The sequence below is a fragment of the Danio aesculapii genome, chromosome 14, assembly GCF_903798145.1.
Source record: "Danio aesculapii chromosome 14, fDanAes4.1, whole genome shotgun sequence".
NCBI lineage: Eukaryota > Metazoa > Chordata > Actinopteri > Cypriniformes > Danionidae > Danio > Danio aesculapii.
The window spans coordinates 49184944-49206649 of record NC_079448.1 but is presented as its reverse complement, the minus strand read 5'-3'; the positions used below and the strand labels follow the sequence as shown (position 1 = coordinate 49206649).

Sequence of the window (21706 nt, the reverse complement as noted above, 5' to 3'; positions counted from 1 at the left end):
CACACAAAGAGTATTTTTTTTCTATGACGCATGAAAAAAGCTCCCATTCATCAGACTTGCCGGATGTAGGGTTCCTAACAGTAAACTGGCCATTTTCTAATGCAAGCTGAAGGACAGCTTAAAGCTAAAGCTCGATCTGAGGATCGTTATGCAGATGATGCGTGCACAGACTGTGTGAAAAAAGCAGAAAACACTGCTCATGCGTTCAGCATGTGTAACAGTCGTGAGCACTGACTGTACCGTTGCTCAATAAGAATGAGGAAATCACAGATATGCTGTTCCGAAATAACGTCGGGACTTGGGAACGCTATATGGTTAGACCGCTCGCTCCCATATAAATTACACCAGAGTTGCTGACCGCTATTGCATTTTATTTGGAAATTTATTACCATGCTCAAGAAGTCTGGTCAGGTCCCGCAGCTCCCGTAGTACAGCCATGTGAATGCAGACTTTGGGACCCATGTCTTTGGATTGTGGGGGGAAGCTGGAGCTTCCAGAGGAAACCCATGCCAACACAGGGAGAACAATGAAACTATACACAGAAATGCCAACTGGCTCAGCCAGGGCTCGAACTAGCAAACTTTTTGTTATGAGGCGACAGTGCTAACCATTTAGCCACCATGTTGAAAATTTATTTTTTTAATTAATTAATTTATTTATTTATTTATTTATTTGTTTGTTTGTTTGTTTGTTTGTTTGTTTGTTTATTTATTCATTTTATTTTTATTTTTTAATGCGTACTTTTGCAACTTTGACAGACTCAAACCACTTCAGAAATGTTGTTGTTTAGATGTCGTATACAGTACAGCTACATTTCTTAAATAGCCTACTATAAATTAAAACCATTACATGCAGATGAGCTCCACCTACTTCTCAAAACAGGAACCTTTACAGTGTGTGCCTTGCTTACTCTTTCATCAAGATACAAAACATCTGTAGAGCTACAACCAAGGCATTTAAAGGAGTCCAGTAAAATCTCCTACTGATAATGCACTTTTGAGTGACTTTATGCTTTCCAAATCCTCATATCTTTTTCATGCTCAAACAGCAGCATTATGCATTAAAGTAAGTTCAAACCGTAAAACGCATAAAAGGACCCTTTAAGCATAACTAAAGCAAAACACAAGATGGCTTGCTTTATTTTTAAGATAACTTTTGAAAAATAAGTGCTTTCAAGTAAACAAAAAAGACAGGAAAAAATGTCTCGCATGGCCTCTGTGGGTTTCTGTATTTTCGGAAACAGCCATTATTTTTTCAATCCCCTGTTGTGTCACTATAATATCTCCACGCTGCAAATGAATCTTCGCTGCGTATTTCCACAAACAAGATCTCTCCCAGCTTCAGTCCACACTGAAAATCAAAGGACACGCGGACGGGCTCCTGTTGAAGCGTGGCTCATTCATGCAGCTCTGATTCAAGAAATCTCCATGCTTTCCACTCATTTTGCACAGTACGAAATATTGCAGGAAAGGTACCGCTTTCAAATCATCAGTGGATGAATATTTCTCCAATCGCACATCTGCATTTCCTGGAATATGATAGAAGGCATGCAGTCGTTTGCCACCTTGCCAAAAAGAAATGTGAATGCTAATGTGGCGTGTGTGTGCACACATAGGTTTGACGATGCTGACCTTCATCTCCTTTGGGCAAGGTAGACTGTAGACAGCCATTTATCTTTTATTCATTCTGCCATTTCTAAGGAAGGAAGCTTTCCTGCCACGATGGCTTGTCAAAGTAGAGGCCATTTTGTGATGTGTGGCACACTATGACTGATCATACACACCTCAGGCTCACACATATGCATTCATATATCTCAGTATATCACACACACATACTTGTGTATATGGTTTGCAAGGACTCTCGATAGGCGTAATGTATTTTATACTGTAAAAAAACTCTTAATATGTGGTCTTACCCATTCCCTATGGATCGTTTTGACAATTTTAGGTTTCTCAGTAGGAGTCGTCATAGTCCGGTAAACTTAGAGCGCAGTGAATGGGAGAATGCAACAAATATTTTGTTTTTACAATCATATTTGCTGAAATAATAAAAGAAAAACTCCATGATGGGGTTATGAAGACTTTCAGAAAGAGAAAAAAATAGTGTGAGACTGATAACGGCAGCCAGAAGAGAGAACAATGTCAAATTTACTGTCCTGCCCCATAGACGCTGCATTAGAAACACTTAGCACAGGTTTTTTTTTTGTAATTTAATGCAAATATTATATAATAAATACATACAAATGTACATACGTTTTTTTTTATCTAAATATTAAAAGCTTTCAAGGATTTAACCTCCTCGGGCTTAGTGGCCACATACCTGGACAGCACATTTTAGCTCTTATGTGGCTATTTAAAATACTTTGAATGTTTTTGTTACAGACATAGTGTCATCCTGCAACTGTTTTGCAGCATATTAAATGTCCCAAACACTATTTTTTTAACTGTCCAAAATAGTAAAAAAAAAGTTGTCCCTCAGCCCAACCCTCATAGGAAACATTTTTAAAAACACTTTAAAAATTATTTATGAGTTGTTTTCCTTATGGGGACCCAAAAATGTCCCCACAAGGTTGGATTTTACTGGTATCGCTATACTTGTTGGGACATTTGATCCCCACAACGTAAGGAATACAATGTACACACACACACACACATTGCAGTTAGCAGTGCAGTGATGTGGAGATGAGCTGTGACTGACTTGACATCTGTCAGTGAAGCTAGTTCGACAATCTTTAAAACCAGCTGCTGTTCCTCAACCTTCTGCTTTCTGGCTTTCATTTTCTGCCTTTCATAATCCATCTCTTATGCTCCAGAAAAACAACACCGCTATTCTCGCTCGAAGCCACACTGCACCACCTGAGCTACATATAATGACAAAAACATCTCCAATATTGTCAAATGCTTTGTGACAAGACTTCCCAGCCATTGTTTCCAGAAACTGTTTCAAGTCTCGAACACATTTCCAGCGCTTCCTTTGTCACGACTGCTAGAATAACGCAGAGTCTGTCCTCCTCTGCCATGTTCCCGAGACACTGAGTGATTCTTCTGCTACTCATTAGCACTTTCAACACAGCTTGGTCTTTTCTTCAGCGTAATGATTCAGCTGTTTCAACAATTCTGTTCCTGTTTTTATCATAACAATTTGTCATTTTGCTGTTAAGAAAAGTAACTTGAAAATAATAACTTACAAGATTAGTTAGCCAGCAGGCACCTTGATGTTAGATTAACTTCTAACACTGGCATCAAAAACACTTCAAAATTGTATTATTCGGTTGTCCTGTAATCAGTGTCTGATGTGTTTTTAGTGTGTTTAGCTCACTGAAGCTAAGCGGGGCTGAGGCTGGTCAGTACCTGAATGGGAGACCACATGGAAAAACTAGGTTGCTGTCAGAAGTGGTGTTAGTGAGACCAAAAGGGGCCACTCAATCTGCGGTCTGTGTGAGTCCTAATGCCCTAGTATAGTGAAGGGGACACTACATTGTCACTGAGCATCGTCTTTCGGATGAGACAATAAACCAACTTCCTGATTCTCTGTGCTCATAAAAAAAATCCCATGGCACTTATGGTAAAGAGTTGGGGTGTAACCCCAGTGTCCTGGCCAAATTCCCTTCATCGGCCCTTACCAATCATGACCTCCCAATCATCACCATCCACCGAATTGGCTCTATCACTGTCTCTCCACTCCACCAATAGCTGATGTGTGGTGAGCGCACTGGTGCCATTGTCCTGTGGCTGCCATGGCATCATCCACCCCTCTCATGATTGTAAAGCACTTTGGGTGTATGGCCATACGTGATAAATGCATATTACTTTACTTACTTACATTAAGGTAATTTACATGTATTGTATAAATACAGACTTCGGAATTGAAGCTTTCAAATTAATAAAAAAAGTTCTTAATAATAATTATAATAATGATAATAATAATAATAATGCATAATACTCTATATTACTTCTTGTATTGTTATTTTGGTGGTCAAAAGGGCATCAATGTGTGGATGTCAAATGGACATCAAGGTTTTGACAGCAATCGATTTGCATTTATGTGTGTTTTTTTGTGTTTTCTTCACAGTTTTTTTCTTACAAAATAATTTTTTCAATTCGTACAAATTACTGATTCAGAAATGAAATGTGAATGTTGATAGAGTCATTGAATTATTAACTCAACCTGTTTGTTCAAAATTCATCCAATTCATTCAGCAATGAGGTGTGACTGCTGAGTGAGTCATCGAATCATTTATTTGATTTGTTTAAAATGCTGATTCATTCAGCAATGATAAATATGGCATTGAGTGAGTAATTAAGACGATGGATGTCAATCGGATGTTTTCACATCAAATCGATTTGCATTTATTTATGTGCTTTTTTAGTTTTAAGATTTGTTTTTCTAGTAAAAAGTGGTGCATATGAAATTAATTTAACTGATTTGTTTACCGTTTTTTCATCAATGAAGAAAATTACTGTTGAGGGAGTATTTGAATCTTGTTGTTGTTTAATGAGTCAATGAATCATTAACTCAACCAATTAATACAAATTACTGATTCAGAAATGAAATGTGAATGTTGATGGAGTCATTGAATCAATAACTCAATCTATTTGTTCAAAATTCATTCAGCAATGAAGTGTGACTGCTGAGTGAGTCATTGAATCATTTAATTGGTTTGTTTAAAATGCAGATTCATTCAGCAATAAAAACTGTGACCGTTAAGCGAGTAATTAAGATGAGAGTCTTTCTCTCTTACACTTATAGTCTAACATTTAGTATTTGAGTTAATAGCTCAACTATTCAGGAAATACATGACTCATTGATTTAATGATTCATGGAATGATTCAGCAATGAAGAAGCACCTTTTTCTGTCTGAGACATAAACACAACCCAGGCTCATTCTGAGAACGTAGTTCCGTGGACGTTTCTGGAGACCGCGAAATACGTCCCTTGAGGTATGTATTTTTGCAGTTTTTGTTTTCGCGAATCCTCGAGAGACCGATGTGGCCGCTTTTTCCTGCACCGTTCTCGCGTAAACCCGCTAGAGGCCGCTGTCGAACGACCTTCTGCCTGTCTGCCTGGATGACAGAATGATTGACCGTGCGACCGGCCAATCGGCTGACCCACCCTCCTCCGTCCCTAAACCCAACCAACGACGATTCACAAAAGCCGTCCAGAAAAAGAAAAGCCCTCGTCTGATTTTTACCACGTTTTCGGATTTTGACTACATTCTCACCCTGTGATGAACTTGTTCGCTTCATTTTTTTGATTTTGTTTTTGTTTTCTTACCTGATTTCTGGAACCGCTCTTCCCCGGACTTGAACCCGGTCGTCGTCGTCATCGTGGTCAGCCCCTCTCTGCGCCAAAGTACACGAAGAGCTAACCGGACAAACTGGTTGCAGCGGGAAAGCCCTCCACACGGAGGCGAGCGGCCGGCCGGCAAGCGCCGAAAGGAACGGCGTCACACCGCCCCGCAGCGTTCACTTAAAAAAATGAAATGCAGCCGTACGTACCCCCGGCTACGTATTTCGCAGTCTCCAGAAACGTCCACGGGACAACGTTTTCAGAATGAGCCTGGGTTGCATAAACAAATATTTATGTTTGTCAATGTATTATATATTTATATTTTACATATGTGGTTTATTGGTGCATTGTTTTGTTTGCTTGTTTTTTGTCTGGTTATTATGTTACAGGCAAGAATGCAGTTTTGTTTAAAATGACTTTTAACACCTACACTGTGGTATTCATTATCATTTTTCAATCCTGTATTTTGTAAATCATGCATCTAAAAAACAATAAAAAAACAGGTTAAGGGTTTGATGCTCAATGCATAATGATAAATACAATCCTCAAATACACTATAATTACCTTCTTGCCTACCAAAAATCCTCAAGTTTTTCTGAGTCAAAATGTGAGATCCACAAAGCATGCAAATTCACATTATTTATTTAAATAGCAGACCTGTCTGATTCCTTACACCACCATTAGTAAAAAAGACTTCATATCGGCGCAGCATTGATGCATTAATAATGTTGCAGACCAGCGAATTCATGTCCACACACACACAGAACTGACCAGCGTTTCTCTTCCTCTCTTCATAGATGACAACTGCCGTCTGGGAGATTATAAAAAATTGAAGAGCAAGATGTTGGACATACATGCTCAGAGGTACTTGACCGCCGCTAACCAAGGCAGCCACGAGATGGATATGGCTGCTAGGAAACATCTGGTGGACATGATGTTTAAGCGCTTTGATGCAGACGGCGATGGAAAAGTTGACAGCAGCGAGCTTTCACAGGTAACACTGAACTATAGCCATCAAATCAAACGCATTTAATAGGCATCGCATCTCACATTGGTGTCAAAAAAACACCTAAAATATTGATTATTTGACTGTCCTGTAATACATTTTTGATGTGTTTTTGATGCCAGTGTTAGATGTTCATCAATTTGCTTTCTTGGTGTTTTATTTGATGTCATTTGACTGGGTAGTTTCACTAAAAGATGGCACAAGTAGCATTAATTTAACTGATTTGTTCACTTCGCTATTACTGTTGAGTGAGTATTTGAATCAGTAATTCAATGATTCATTCAAAACTGATTCGTTTGGTAGTGAATCAAGTTGCTGTTTAGTAAGTCAATGAATCATTAACTCAATTCTTACAAATCACTGATTCAGAAATGAAATATGAATGTTGATTGAGAAATTGTATCATTAACTCAACCTGTTTGTTCAAAACGCTGATTTATTCAGCAATGAAGCGTGACTGCTGAGTGTGTCATTGACAAATTCTACTTTTTTAACTCGTTTGATAGGCATTGCAATTATGTGCCATCTGTTTTTGACCTTTTTTAAATGCATCTGACATGTTGATTTTTATCTAAAGCAACAGTCAGTTTCAAATAAAATGGAAAAACCGACGTTTATAGAGTCAAACTATGAGGATGCATAAAGATCCTGATGTTTTGTGATGGTTGAGTGAGATGTCCCTTGTCATATTGAGCTTTGTTAATAATTATTCATTCATTTTCTTTTCGGCTTAGTCCTTTTATTAATCTGGGGTCGCCACAGCGTAATGCACTTCCAGCTGCAGCCCATCTCTGGGAAACATCCATGCACACTCACTCACATTCATACACTACGGACAATTTAGCCTACCCAATTCACCTGTACTGCATGTCTTTGGACTGTGGGGGAAACCCAGGAAGAACATGCAAACTCCACACAGAAACGCTAACTGACTCAGCCGAGGCTCAATCCAGTGACTTTCTTGCTGTGAGGCGACAGCACTACCTACTGCACCACTGCGTAGCCAGTGTTAATAATTAATGCATGATTTTTATGACTTGCAAATAAAAGCATTGGCAAATGTCTGATAGTTCTGATTAAATTAAATTAAATTAAATTAAATTAAATTAAATTAAATTAAATTTAATTTAATTTAATTTAATTTAATTTAATTTAATTTAATTTAATTTAATTTAATTTAATTTAATTTAATTTAATTTAATTTAATTAATTAAAATTGAAATTAAAAAATAAATCAAATAAAAAAATATATATATTAAACATAAGTATTTTTACACACTTGCCTTGCAAACAAAATCACACTAAAATAAAATTTAATAAATAAAATTTAATTTAATTAAATAAATTAAATTAAATAAAAAAAAATAAATAATAATAATAATAAAATAAATAAGTAAAACTTTTAAACATATTTTTTCACACACTTGCTTTGCAAACAAAATCACACTTAAACGTGAAAAAAAAATAAAATTAAATTAATAAAACAAGTATTTATTATCCTACATTAGGATATTTCAGATTTTTTTCACAATAAAATGAAATAAAAATAAATAAAATATTTATAATAATGTTAAATAAGGCAGCACGATGGCGCAGTGGGTAGCGATGTCGCCTCACAGCAAGAAGGTCGCTGCTTCGAGCCTCGGCTGGGTCAAGTGGCATTTCTGTGTGGAGTTTGCATGTCCTACCTATGTTGCCGTGGGTTTCTTCCGGATGCTCTAGTTTCCCCCACAGTCCAAAGACATGTGGTATAGGTGAATTGGGTAAGCTAAATTGGCCATAGTGCATGAGTGGGAATGAGAGTGTACGGGTGTTTCCCAGCAATGGGTTGCAACTGGAAGGGCATCCGCTACGTAAAACAGATGCTCGATCAGTTGGCAATTCATTCCGCTGTGGTGAACCTAGATTAATAAAGGGACTAAGCCGAAAATAAAATAAAATGAATGCATGAATAAAAAAGAAGAAAATAATAATAATAATAATAATAAAACATACATAATTTTTCACACATACGCCTTGCAAAAAAATCATTGGGATATTTTAAATTATTTTTACATTTTTACATTAAATTAAATTTACATTAAATATAAATAAATAAATAAATAAATAAATAAATAAATAAATAAATAAATAAATAAATAAATAAATAAATAAATAAATAAATAAATAAATAAAATAAATAAAAATAAAATAAAAATATTAAACAAGTATTTTTCACACACTTGCCTTACAAACAAAATCACACGAAAATAAAATAAATAAATTCATTTCAATTCAATTAAAATAATTTTTTTTTAAATAAAATAAAATAAAATAAAGTATTTTTACACACTTACCTTACAAACAAAATAAAATAAAAATAAAAGATAAATTAAACTAGGAAATAAAATTAAATAAATAAAATAAAATAAAAATTGATTAATAAAAATATTAAACATACGTTGTTTTTTTTTCACACATATACCTTGCAAACAAAATCACGCTAAAATAGCACAAAATCAAATAAAGTATACCATTGTAAATATTATTAACAACATTTAGGATATATTGAATATCCTTTTGAAATTGTGCTGAATTAACCCTCATTACACATTTGGGATTGTTTATATTCAGGTTATTCTGAACTCTGCTATATCTATTATAGTAACATAAAACATATTTAACATTTTGTCACACTTTTAATGGCAGGATTGTGTTAATGAACATGGCTTGTGTAACTGTCGAGTGCAAAAAGGTAAAACACAGACGCATAATAAAGATCAAAAAGCAAATTTCCAAGCTTTTAGTCTGTTTTACTGTCAAAAAAAGGCTTTCCTTGATGAAAGATCTCAAAAACCTTCTTTCCTCTACAATATTTTCACTGATTTCTATATAGAAAAATTAGTTTTGAAACAACATAAGCACAGAGTTGACTTTTTTAGATGGACTTTGCTTTAATATTAGTAAGAAAGAAAGGAAGAAAGAAATAAATCACACAGTTCAATCAAAAGCCAGTATCTGAATGCATGCTGTTTGATTTACTGTATCTAAAGCCTAAATCTCTGATATGGCTGGGGATTGCTTTTACCCACTTTTCATTGCATTAATTTGAAACAGCAAATGAGCATGCGAGCTTGTCGTTTTTTTTAATAACTCGCTCATAGACTGATCCCAGGTCAGCTGTGCTTTATCTTGGCCTGCGGCAGAAAGATTACACCTGTCCACAGAGATATACGATGCATAGCAAAATGAGCAAAATATGAATTTATTCATATTTCTCCAGAGAGAAAACTCTGAACGCACTTTTCACTCTCGGTTACAGGCGTGAGCCATTTCAATTTTATTGTGCAATATTTTCATGTCATTTGCATATTTCTTCATTCTCGGTGGAAGGAGCACAGATCTCTTTTCATGCGTGGCAGATTGAAGACAATGTTTTAAAAAAACTAAAAATTCAGATCGGCCCTGAATACAAAAGCTTGGCCTCTTGACATGAAGCTCGTACAGGTCGAAAAGGTGATTGAGGAATGGGAACGTATAGAGAAATGCCTTGCAGCGAAATCAAAACACTCGCCTCTAATAGAGCAATTAAACTCGGTCAGTATTCTGCTCACACAGCTCTACCTGTACACCTGGCATAATCCAAAATATGAACATTTCCAGACTTGTTGAGTTCGATTTTTTTGGTTGCACTTAGGCATGTGCCGGTATCACATTTTCATGCTGCGATTAATTGATTGAGCTTTTATCACGGTATACGGTATTATCACGATATTGTAATTTTACTAGAGAAACAGGTAAAAAAACACAAAAAACTTCAGTTTCGTCAACTTAGTAACTTTAATAACTTTTTAATTAACTAAAAGTACTTCAAACATTTAAATACAAATAAATATAAATAAAACAATACACAATATAAAAGTAAACTTGAGCAATTATATCAAAGTGAATGTGCAAAGGGAAACCGTCTTCGATCAGCAATCCCTCTGCATTTTTTTGGAACCCAAAATATTTCCAAACCTCTGACTTTTTTTTTGAAGGGGGATAAATTGTCGGCAGCTTTCCTCCTTCTGCCATGCTTCTTCTTCGTGTGAGGATTATAGTGCGGTGGCAGCAGCGGCGCGCGCTGTGTGCACACAGTGCTTCTACATGCGGGGATTGTTTACATCAGAGTGCGCATCAGTTCTGCGCAGCATATACGCAGTGTTTCTTCAAGCGGTTGATGGAAAATAAGCTGAAGGGGGATAAATTGTCGGCAGCGTTCCTCCTTCCGCCATGCTTCTTCTTCGTGTGAGGATTATAGTGCGGTGGCAGCGGCGGCGCGCGCTGTGTGCACACAGTGCTTCTACATGTGGGGATTGTTTACATCAGAGTGCGCATCAGTTCTGCGCAGCATATACGCAGTGTTTCTTCAAGCGGTTGATGGAAAATAATCAAAGGCGCGTTCTAAGAATATAAATTCTGATCTATTATTTTTCACGGTATTTTGAAGTGCCCGCGATAACAATATTGTGCATATTCATTACTGTGATTTATCGCATTACCGAATACCGGCACAAGCCTAGTTGCACTTTAGAATAATGGTCCAATAGTTAATGTATTTACTAACATTAACTAAGTATGAATAATCTTTTAGAGCATTCATAGTTCAACATTAACTAATGCATAGGGCCAGACGGAATCTACGGACGTTTTTTGCTATTTCTGTGAAGAATTTTGGTAAAAATCAGTGGATTTCTCCGGAGTTATTTTGGGAGTATCATAACTAAAAATTTCATATGTGAAATAAAAAATAATATATTTTTAACACTTTATTTGGTAAACAAAGCAAGTCTCTCATATAATATATCTACTAAAAGACAGAAAATATTACTGTTCAAACTGCATTGTACATAAATCAGATGAATATTTTCATATTAGTCATTAATATTACTGTAATTAATTAAAAAAAACTGAATAAATATAGATTTACACATATTTACTCAAGTGAATAAACAGAATTAATGATGGGCTAAAATCTGCGGAAAATCTGCAGAATTCTGCGCGCGCAGATTCCGTCTGGGCCTACTAATGCATTATTAACAGTGGTGTAAAGTAACACATTACAAATACTCAAATTATCAAGTAGTTTTCCTCAGGAATTTTACTTTTACTCCACTACTTTCCTTTAACCTACAGTCACTACTTTGATTTTTTAATCCCCATAGACAAGAAATAATAGTTATGTGATTCCTGTCCAATCAAATCACACATAGAAGATAAATCGCATCATAATGAACTACCTCAAGACATGGGCGCTTTATAACTGCAGCAAACTGTTTGGAAGCATTAAAAGTGTCCAAGATGATGTCCAAAATCTTTACATGCTTTGACCCAGAGACTGTTTAGATGCATGTCACTGATGAAAAGATGACGGATGTTTACTATATGATGACCGAAATAGCCCAGCAGGCACTAGATGTCAACATGATGTCAGATTGACATTGCATTTTGTTTGGAAATGAAAATCAGGTTGATGTCATAACCCAATGTCAGGCCTACATCAATGTCCAACACAACTAAAAATCAACCAAATATCAACGTCTAATGCCGTTACAGCTTGACATTGTGTGGACGTTACCATGATGACGTTTATCAGATGTTGGATTTTGTTTGCCATACCTGACAAAAAAAAAAATATCAGTATGGGACATCAATATGACATGATGGTTTAAGATGTTGGCTCGACATTGGATTTTGGTCACTTTCTTACACAACTTAAAATCAACCAAATATCAACGTCATTTGAAGTTGTTATTGGACATCGAACTAACGTTGGCTAGATTTGAATTTTGGTCACCCGACATCCCGACCTAAATCTAACCTAATATTAACGTCTTATGAGGTTGTGTGCCTGCTGAGCAATAACTAAATGCACTACAGTATGTATTTATTTATTTATTTATTTATTTATTTATTTATTTATTTATTTATTTATTTATTTATTTATTTATTTATTTATCTATCTATCTATCTATCTATTTATTTATTTATTTGTTTAATCTATTTATTTATTTTATTATTATTTATCTATTATATTTGTTTATTCATTTATTTATTTAATTAATTATTTATTTGATAATTATATTTATTTATTTATTTATTTGTTTGTTTTATCTATTTATTTATTTTTAAATTTTATTATATATTTATTTGTCTGTTTTATGTATTTTTTATTAGTTTTTTTTTAATTTATTTTATTTATTTGTTATTTTTATTTATTTGTTTTATTTATTTATTTATTTATTTAATATTTATTTATTTATTATTTTTATTTATTTATTTATTTGCAAATCTTGAATTAATTTTTTTTTTCCCTTAGGGACATTTTTATTTTTAGGTGTAGTCAAAAATAATAATTGTACTGTAGTTTATAATAGGTTTAAAATAGGTTATGTATATATAAATCACACATTACTTGATATAAAACACTATATATATAAATCTTTAACACACACTTTAATATGTGCATCTCTAAATTAAATAAAAGAGTGCATCTGTAAATGAACAATGCTAAAACTTTTCCTCCAGAAGTAGCTTTCCCCAGTTATTTGGTGCATCTCGAAGTGCTTATGTGTAAAAGTGGAAGAATAAGAACATGCCTGAAGCTGTTCTGAGATTTCATTTAGCACGGTGGATGGGACATGTAGAATCGTTCATTATGGAAAACGTTGCTCTCATCCCCTGTAGCGAGGGGCAATGCAGATCACAGTGGCACATCCACAAACGTAAGCATCTGAAAGTGCACTTGCTTGTTTGTTTTTGTTGTTGAAGCAAATGCTAAATCGTGCCTGCATAGCAAAAGAGGTCAAAGTGAAGGTTGCCAGTCAGTTCCTGCGCCGCTATCAAGTCTCCCTAAGAGGATTAGTGTTTGTGGCAGATAATAAAAGGACAGGATTGAATTTGAACACACAGGTCTGGTTTAAGTTTGTAAAGTCAGTTCAGGTCAGTCTTAGCGCTAGATGTCATAAATCTTGTACACAAGAAAAAAGTAATGTCCGGGCAGAAAATTACCAGTGCAGTTTCTATTTACAGAACATGCATTGGAATAGAAAATACTGTCAATTTATTACCAGGGTTATTATTTTTTTACCATGGCATTTTATGTAAATATTATGTACAGCAGGCTAAATAAGTATTGAACACCTCACCATTTTTCTCAGAAAACATATTTCTAAAGGTGCCATTGACTTGAAATTTTTACCGGATGTTGGTAACAGCCAAAGAAATCCATATCTGCAAAGAAAACAAAACTAATTAGTTTACAAATTAAGTTACGCATAAGAAAATGAAATTACACATTGAAAAAATATTGAACAGATGAAGAAAGGGAGGTGTAGAAAGACAGTGAAAGCCCAGACAGCAGCTGAAATCTCTCAGTAGTTCATATGCAACCCTTCCTCAGTGTAAATGAATATCAGCTGCATCACTCCAACATCTACATTAGCAGGATGATGAAGATGAAACTAGGGTGGACATTTCAGCAAGATGATGATCCAAAACACAGCAAAGGCGACTCTCAAATGCTTTCAGAGAAAGAAAATCAAGCTGTGGAATGGCCTAGCCAATCACCTGATCTGAATCCAATAGAAATTTAAAAATAAAGCTCAGATTTGATAAACAACACCCACAAAACCACCAAGATTTTTGTACCCTGTTAAAGTCTGTGAAAAAACTCACACCTGAGTAATGGATGTGACTTCATTCGTCATATAAGAGGCGAATTTAAGCTGCCATCACCAAAAAAGCCTGTTATATAAAGTATTAATTAGACTTCAGTAGTTCAGTACTTTCTCCTTGTGTCATTCCATTATTCCACAGAACTTATTTTTCAGATGTATTAGTTTGTTATATTTTTATATTTGTATTGTTTGGGTTTTTACTAAAATCTGGTTCAATTCCACGTCAACAGCTCCTTAAGAAATATTATTCCCAGGAAAAAAGCATGACATGTTCAATACTTATTTTCCTTGTTGTATACATAAAGTTGAAGTCAGTATTATTAGCCTCCCTATTTATTTATTTTTCTCCAATTTATGTTTAACGGAGAGAAATGTGTTTTTTCAACACATTTCTAAACATGATAGTTTTAATAACTCATCTGATTTATTTTTTTCTTTGCCATGATGGCAGTAGATAATATTTTAGTATGTACAATTTACAGTTTACAATTTACAGTTTGGCACTGTGCAATATATAATCATTGTTATTTGTTAATCAAGCTTAAATTTAACAGAAAATATGCTGTTGACGTTCTCCAAGTATAATACATTATCCATTTTTTCAGAGTTTGTCAATTTCAGTAAGCTATTGCCAATTAGCTGCCAAATTAATTATGACTGTTCAACAAAATCCTCAAGGCATTTTCAAAATCTTAACCGTAATCCGAGGCGGATCTAACCCCTCACATTCATTATCAACAATCCCTCCAGCTTTCTTTTCACTAACTGTAATTACCATCAGATATTTCTGGCATGGATGAATGTATGATAGACCGTTTTACAGTAATCCCTCATGTTTTTCCAGCATCCGGCTGTTATAAAATCTTGCTCGGTTCTGGATGTTTGCCAGCCGCCAGGATCCGCGATTGTCTGATGCAGATATAGGAATGGCATCTTTAATTATTCAGGACAGTACACAAGAGCAGTGCTTTTTTTGCTTCAGGATGGAGATTTTACATCAGACGTCATGTGGAGACCCAAGATGGCACCACAAATTGTGTAAACAGACATGTCCTTGAATTGGAACAAAAGCATTTATTAGGATTACCCTCAGCAACGTTCACTGCAGAAAGTGCATTAATGCCATTTTTAATGCATCATACAGTAGACACTGCTTTAATGTCTTTAAAGGGACCAAAAAAAAAAAAAAAATTCAGTCATCATTTACTTATCCTTTACTTAATTTGAACGACTTTCTTGCTTGTTAAACGCCAAACAGTATATATTTTTAAAAATGCCGAATATCGGTAACCATTGACCTCCACTTTAGTTTAGGTCACAATCCATGCTATTAACTACATGCATATTACTTGCCTATCATTTACATTTAGTCATTTAGCAGATGCTTTTATCCAAAGCGACTTACAAATGAGGACAAGGAAGCAATTTACACAACTATAAGAGCAGCAGTGAATAAGTGTTATAGACAAGTTTCAGGTGTGTAAAGTCTAAGAAGCAAAGCATTAGTAATGTTTATTCATTTTATTTTTTGTTTTTCTAAATATTATATATATATATATATGTATATATATATATATATATGTATATATATATGTATATATATATATGTATTATAAATGTTTTTTCATTTAAATATCAACTGTTCATTAGCACTCATAAAGTAGGATCTTATCCTGCATCCCTAATCCTACTCAAAACATAAACCCAACTTCTACCTTACTAACTATTAATAAACAGTTCATTAGCAATTTATTATTTATTAGTACCCCATTCAAATCAGTTGTTGATAGAAGAGATACAGCTGTGGCTGGAAGTTATTGAGAACTATTTAAAGAGATGCTCCAATCAGGATTTTTGCAGCCGATACGGGTACCAATTCCTTGTCATGTTGATCTCCAATACCGAGTACCTTCTGATGCTTAAAGCTTTATAATGTTTAAAGCACATTTTCACTCTAAGTATGATACTTAAGTGGAGAATCTCACCTTACCTAAGATGATAAATAAAGAATGTTGCATATAATCCCTTAAACATGTCTCTTTTAACCATTTATTGTGGATATGTCATGGCCAGCGGCAGCTTTACAGAGCAAAACAGATAAAATAGATTTTTTAAAAATGGTAAGAAAAATGATTGACAATGCAGTTTAGAAACATTGCAAATGATGGAAGAGTCATTTAACATGTCTCAAGAAAAAGTTTGGAGAGCCTATTTGATGCATAAGAAGTTTAAATGCACAACTATACATATTACTTCTTTACTAAAAGGAAATAGGCACATAAAATACTGTTTATTGCAATAAGTATGTTACAAAAAGTTAGATTTATTAATTAAATATGTTTTTGTTCAAATCTTTTTATTAACATTTTGGTCAATAAAACATCAATTTCAAAAGTATTTGAAAAACAGAGACTAATTGTCTTTGCTCCAACAGAGCCCCCCGCCCCACTGCACCCTTTCTATACAATGTTATGCCCATGTTTAATCTGTTTCACATCATGTCATGATATATACATACATACAATACAAGTAGATAAAAGTTCCATTATATGTTCACTCATCTATTGTACATATATATACACACACAACGAGTCACAATAGGCTTAGCAAATGTAAAATAAAGAAATCAAATAATTTAGATAGAAATTAAAATAAAATAAAATCAAGGGAAGGAAAAAAAAGTGTTTTCCCAAATGTGTTTTTCCCCCCAAAAAGTTTCCCAAATACCAAACGGCGGGAGACTACTGGAAAACTGGGAGTGGTAGTAGGTGTAATTTAATGATTTGTTAATATCGTAAATTGTAACCTGAACTGAAGTATTATGGTTGTTTTTCTACTATGGAAGTCAGTGGTTACAGGTTTTCAGCTTTATTCAAAATGTCATGTTTTGTGTTCAACAAAAGAAACTCATGAAGATAAGATGAGAGAGTCAATGGTGAGTAAATTAACATTTTTTAGTGAACTAACTTTAATGCCTTGTTTTGCAGGTCATCAAGCAGGAAGGTTTGAGCAGGACGGTGTCCGAATGCACGCTGTTCGACCTCTTCAAATACAATGACATCAACGACGACGAACACCTCACTAAAGACGAGTTTTATGCAGCTTTTGGTGAGTAAAGTGGCATTTAAGTGGTGAAAGTGAGCAAAACTGAGATGTTTTATTCCGCGTAATTAGCTGTGTCTGAGCAATGCGCTTTTAGAAACCGTGACACTGATTTTCTGTGTCATTTTTTGTGATAGCAAAATGGATAATTGCTACTTTTTTTCCAGTGAAGATACAAATTTTCAGTCTTGGTTTCAGGCTTGATCAGTTTCTTCTTCATTTAGATGTTTATTAGTTTATTCTAGTTTGCTTATTGGTTTACTTTGCTGATACCTTCTCAATATACCTTGGCTGGTTAAGGTAGATAATGCAACATAGGCTCATTCTGAAAACACAGCCCGATATACATTTCTGGAGATTGCGAATTATGTAGCCAGAAGAACTTATGGCTGCCTTTCAGCTTTAAAACAAATGCTACGATATGACGCTGTTCCTTTTTGCACTTACCAGCTGACTGCTTACCTCCATATGGACAGCTTTCTGGCTGTTACCAGTTTGTTCAGTAGCTCGGTATGTACGCTGGCAGACTTGAGATGTAGAGCAAAGTTGACCATGATGAAGGGATTTGAGTCTGGTGAAGAACGGTTCCAGAAAGCTGGTACGACAAAAACAGAAGCCAAAAAACAAGATATAAAAAGTAAAAAACAGGGTGAAAATATGGTAAAAATCAGGCGAGGGCTTTTCTTTTCCTAGATTGCTTTTGAAAACACTATCGGTTGGGTTTAGGGAATGGGGTGGGCGCTGGTCAATTGGTCCTTTTGAAATTACAGTAGGGTATATGCCGAGCTAGTGTGTTTCCCATGCTGATAAACTTCCGGTCACCTGTTATTGTGAGTTTATTTCCATTTTATACGGTTCCTTTTACAGCATTGATGTTGTAATGTAATTCAAATACAATCAGTTAAACAGACTTTGGCATTCATTTAGTTGCTCAAGCGTAAAACGAGACAAAAAGCCGTTTGCTCGCACATGCCCGTCAGAATCGGCAGGCTAGCGCAGAATCTCCTTGATTATACTGGGGTAAAATAAATGCTCATTTTATAAAGACATGGTGAGGAAAAATGTTATTTAATGCAGTTCTTCTTGTACAATCTGAGACCCACTTTATATCGGATATCACTCAGCCAGTGGAGATCGCTGATTTTTAAAGAAAACAGACCTTAAACGCGCTGAATTTGCATTGGCATACACTTCACCGGAAACGATCAACCCAAGTTACTGGCAAATTAAAAGTCCTATTAGCATGCTTCGGCATATACCCCATTGGTTGGGTTTAGAGAAGGAGGAGGGTGGGTCAGTCGATCAGTCAGTCAGTCAGTCAGCAGCGGCCTCTGGTGGATTTAAACGAGAACAGCATGCACGAATGGCACTGGTGTGAGAAATTTGATATCTGAAAAAGCGTACACAGCGGCCAACAAAAACTACAAAAAAATTTACCTCCTAGGATGTATTTGGCGCTCCCCAGAAAATGAATATAGTGGTACGTTTTCAGAATGAGCCTGTGTTGACATGAGTGATTCAGTATTAGTTAAAGGGATAGTTCATGCAAAAATTTACATTTTCTGCTCGTTTAAAAACGATTCATTGAATTTACCAAATTTACTAAAATTTTTTAAGATAAGTGTTTGCAAACTTTGTTTCAGCTGAATTTAATAAATTAAGTTGTACATTACTCAGTTTGTTTGTTTAATTCAAACCATATAAACTTTTCACAACCCCTTACTATACCTTAAAATTTAGTAAATTCAATGAACCGTTTATTTCAATGTAGGTGATTTTTTTGTCTTCAGTAGAACATGAATGAGCTGAATGTGTGGTTTTTGGGGATTCGTATAATGGCAGTGAATGGTGACAGATTTTTAGATTAAAAATAAACACATTCAAATGAGTCCAAATCAATAGTCATGGTTCCTAATGGCACCCTAAGGTCTTGCGAATCAAAACAATCAGTCCATGTTAGAAATTGTATTGTTAGTATTAGTAGTATTGTTACATTAGTATTGTTACATTAGTATTATTAGTATTAGTACAGTATTGTTAGTATTATTATTTAATCCACAGCCTGGTTTTTTGTGTATATCATTCGTTCAGTGCAATTTGCTTAAAATGCTAATTCAAGTGACTCTATTGAATCATTGTTCTGATTCTGATGGTATATAATGGAAATATTGACATGAAGTAAAGTTGAGACACTGTGATTTAGTCTGTGATTTCAGTCAGATTTTTGGGCTATCATATTTACTCACCCACATTGCAGTATGAAACATATTAATTTTGACATATAAATTTTAATTGACTTTATATTTAAAAGAAAAAGGAGATCTTTTGTTGTGATTGTTTTTTACAGTGCGGACACATATCATGGAATTTTGGTCAAAAAATGATAACTAATCAGAACCAAGCATAATAAAAAATCCTTCAGATCTCCTATAAACTGCTACATCTTATCCAGAACTGCTTCTTGGATGCCAGCCGTGGTTTTCATGGAAAGTTCACACTATTGGCATGTCATGTAATGAAGTTACATTTCTCCATTAGCCGGTTCCGCAGGGTCAGCGGCCTCTGAAATGGACTGTGACTCTGACAACCCGCCGTTAGAGAGTCAGATCTCGCGGTCACCGTAAAGGTGAATGGATCCTAATTAAGCTCTAATTGAAATCCACACTCATATTTTTCAGTAAGCCAGTGAACAGTGACGGCCAGAGTAAGATTTCTCTCTTTTGTGCTCTCATTAACGGACTTGCTGAAGAGAAACTGAGGGGTTCTAATTAACTGCATGACTCGAGATGCGAGAAACATTTGTTATCGAGCATTTGTGTCAGCCTGAAAACTAAGTTGTACTTTTAAAGAGGATGACGCTCAGACTGCATGCTGTTCAAGCTTGATGAAAGATGTTTTATGTTGAAAAAAAGTTAATAAGACTGACCTTACTGAACTCAGATGGTCTTTTGGTATTATTTTTTGTATGTGTATACTTTATAGAAGTGTATTTTTTCATGTGCGACACACAAATTAGGTCGGTGAGATTCTCTTATGCTCAACAAGGCTGCTTTCATTTCATCAAAAATACCATAAAAACAGTGATATTGAGAATCATTATCATCTTTTCTGTGCTTCATAATATTTTTGGAAACCATGATACGCTTATTTCAGGATTTGTTGTTAAGAGAAATAAAAAAAACAACATTTATTCAAAATAGGATTTTTCTTAACAAATTCTGATGTTTCTTTTGATTAATTTAATGCATCCGATATGATTAAAATATGACTGTACAAAAAAACTTGTACTGACTTTGAAATTTTTGAACTATTTATGTATATATTATGTATATGTCTGCATCACATTATATTTCATATCAATAGAAAACGTTAAAACAGCTTATTTACTTTTGTAAGGAAAAGGTCAAAATATGATGCTCCATCATCAATAAGCAAAACATATAACATGTATCAAACTTATATAAATACATTTAATGCAAAAAATAAATAAACTGAAATATACAGAATATGCCTGTTAAATAATTACAAAGAAAAGGTTATCAAGCTAAATCTTAATATATTGTTGGTATTATTTACAAATCTCCCTGACAAATGGGTAGACATGGTGGTTTAAAAATGTGTAAGAATTTTAAATGTTAATTAATAAGTATCTCATTGCTTTGTATAGGAATTATTGTTCTTCTGTGAAATATGGTAAGATGTGAAAAATAGATATGAAAAATATTTAGATTTTTAATAAAAAAAAAAAGAGTAAAAATTGTATAATTTCAATTAAAAATCAACCAACCCACCGACCGACCAACAAACCAACCAACAAACCCACCCACCAACCAACCCACCCACCAACCAACCCACCCACCCATCCACCAACCAACCAACCCACCCATCCACCAACCAGCCAACCAACCAGCATAGAGAATTACATAAAAGAACAAAAGCCATGCAAAATATATATATATATATATTGTAATTTTGCTGCTAACGCCAATTTCTAAGCTCTTTGAGAAACTATATATGTTTTTGCTGCTAGAGTCAATTTCTAAGCTCTTAGAGAAACATTTTGTGAAATGCCTATCCCAATAGGCAAATGCGATTAAACAGTGGTTTGAAAAAGTGTAAAGATTTAAAATGGCAATTAAAGAGTATTTTGTTGCTTAAATAGTGTTTTTTTTGTTTTTTTTATATATATATAAATTATTGTTAGTCTGAACATCTTATATACTTAAGAAAAAGGGGTAAAATATGGGCAAATTCCATTTAAAATCAACCTACCAACCAACCAACCAATCAATCAATCCACCAATCAATCAATCAATCAATCAATCAATCAATCAATCAATCAATCTATCTATCTATCTATCTATCTATCTATCTATCTATCTATCTATCTATCTATCTATCTATCTATCTATCTATCTATCTATCTATCTATCTATCTATCTATCTATCCATCTATCCATCTATCTATCTATCTATCTATCTATCAACAAACCAACCAACCAACCAACCTTCCAATCAATTAATCAATAAATCAACCAACCAACCAGTCAATTAACCAATCAACCAACCAACCAATCAATCAATAAATCAACCAACCATTCAATCAGTA

General features: G+C 34.4%; 1 protein-coding gene across 1 annotated transcript in view; it reads left to right on the top strand.

Moving 5' to 3' along the window:
* Positions 1 to 21706, top strand: part of fstl5 (follistatin-like 5) — a 343175-nt gene that overhangs the window by 183758 nt on the left and 137711 nt on the right. The window contains 2 exon segments of the mRNA XM_056472163.1: positions 6087 to 6283; positions 16983 to 17103. Coding sequence (XP_056328138.1) covers positions 6087 to 6283; positions 16983 to 17103 — 318 coding nt within the window.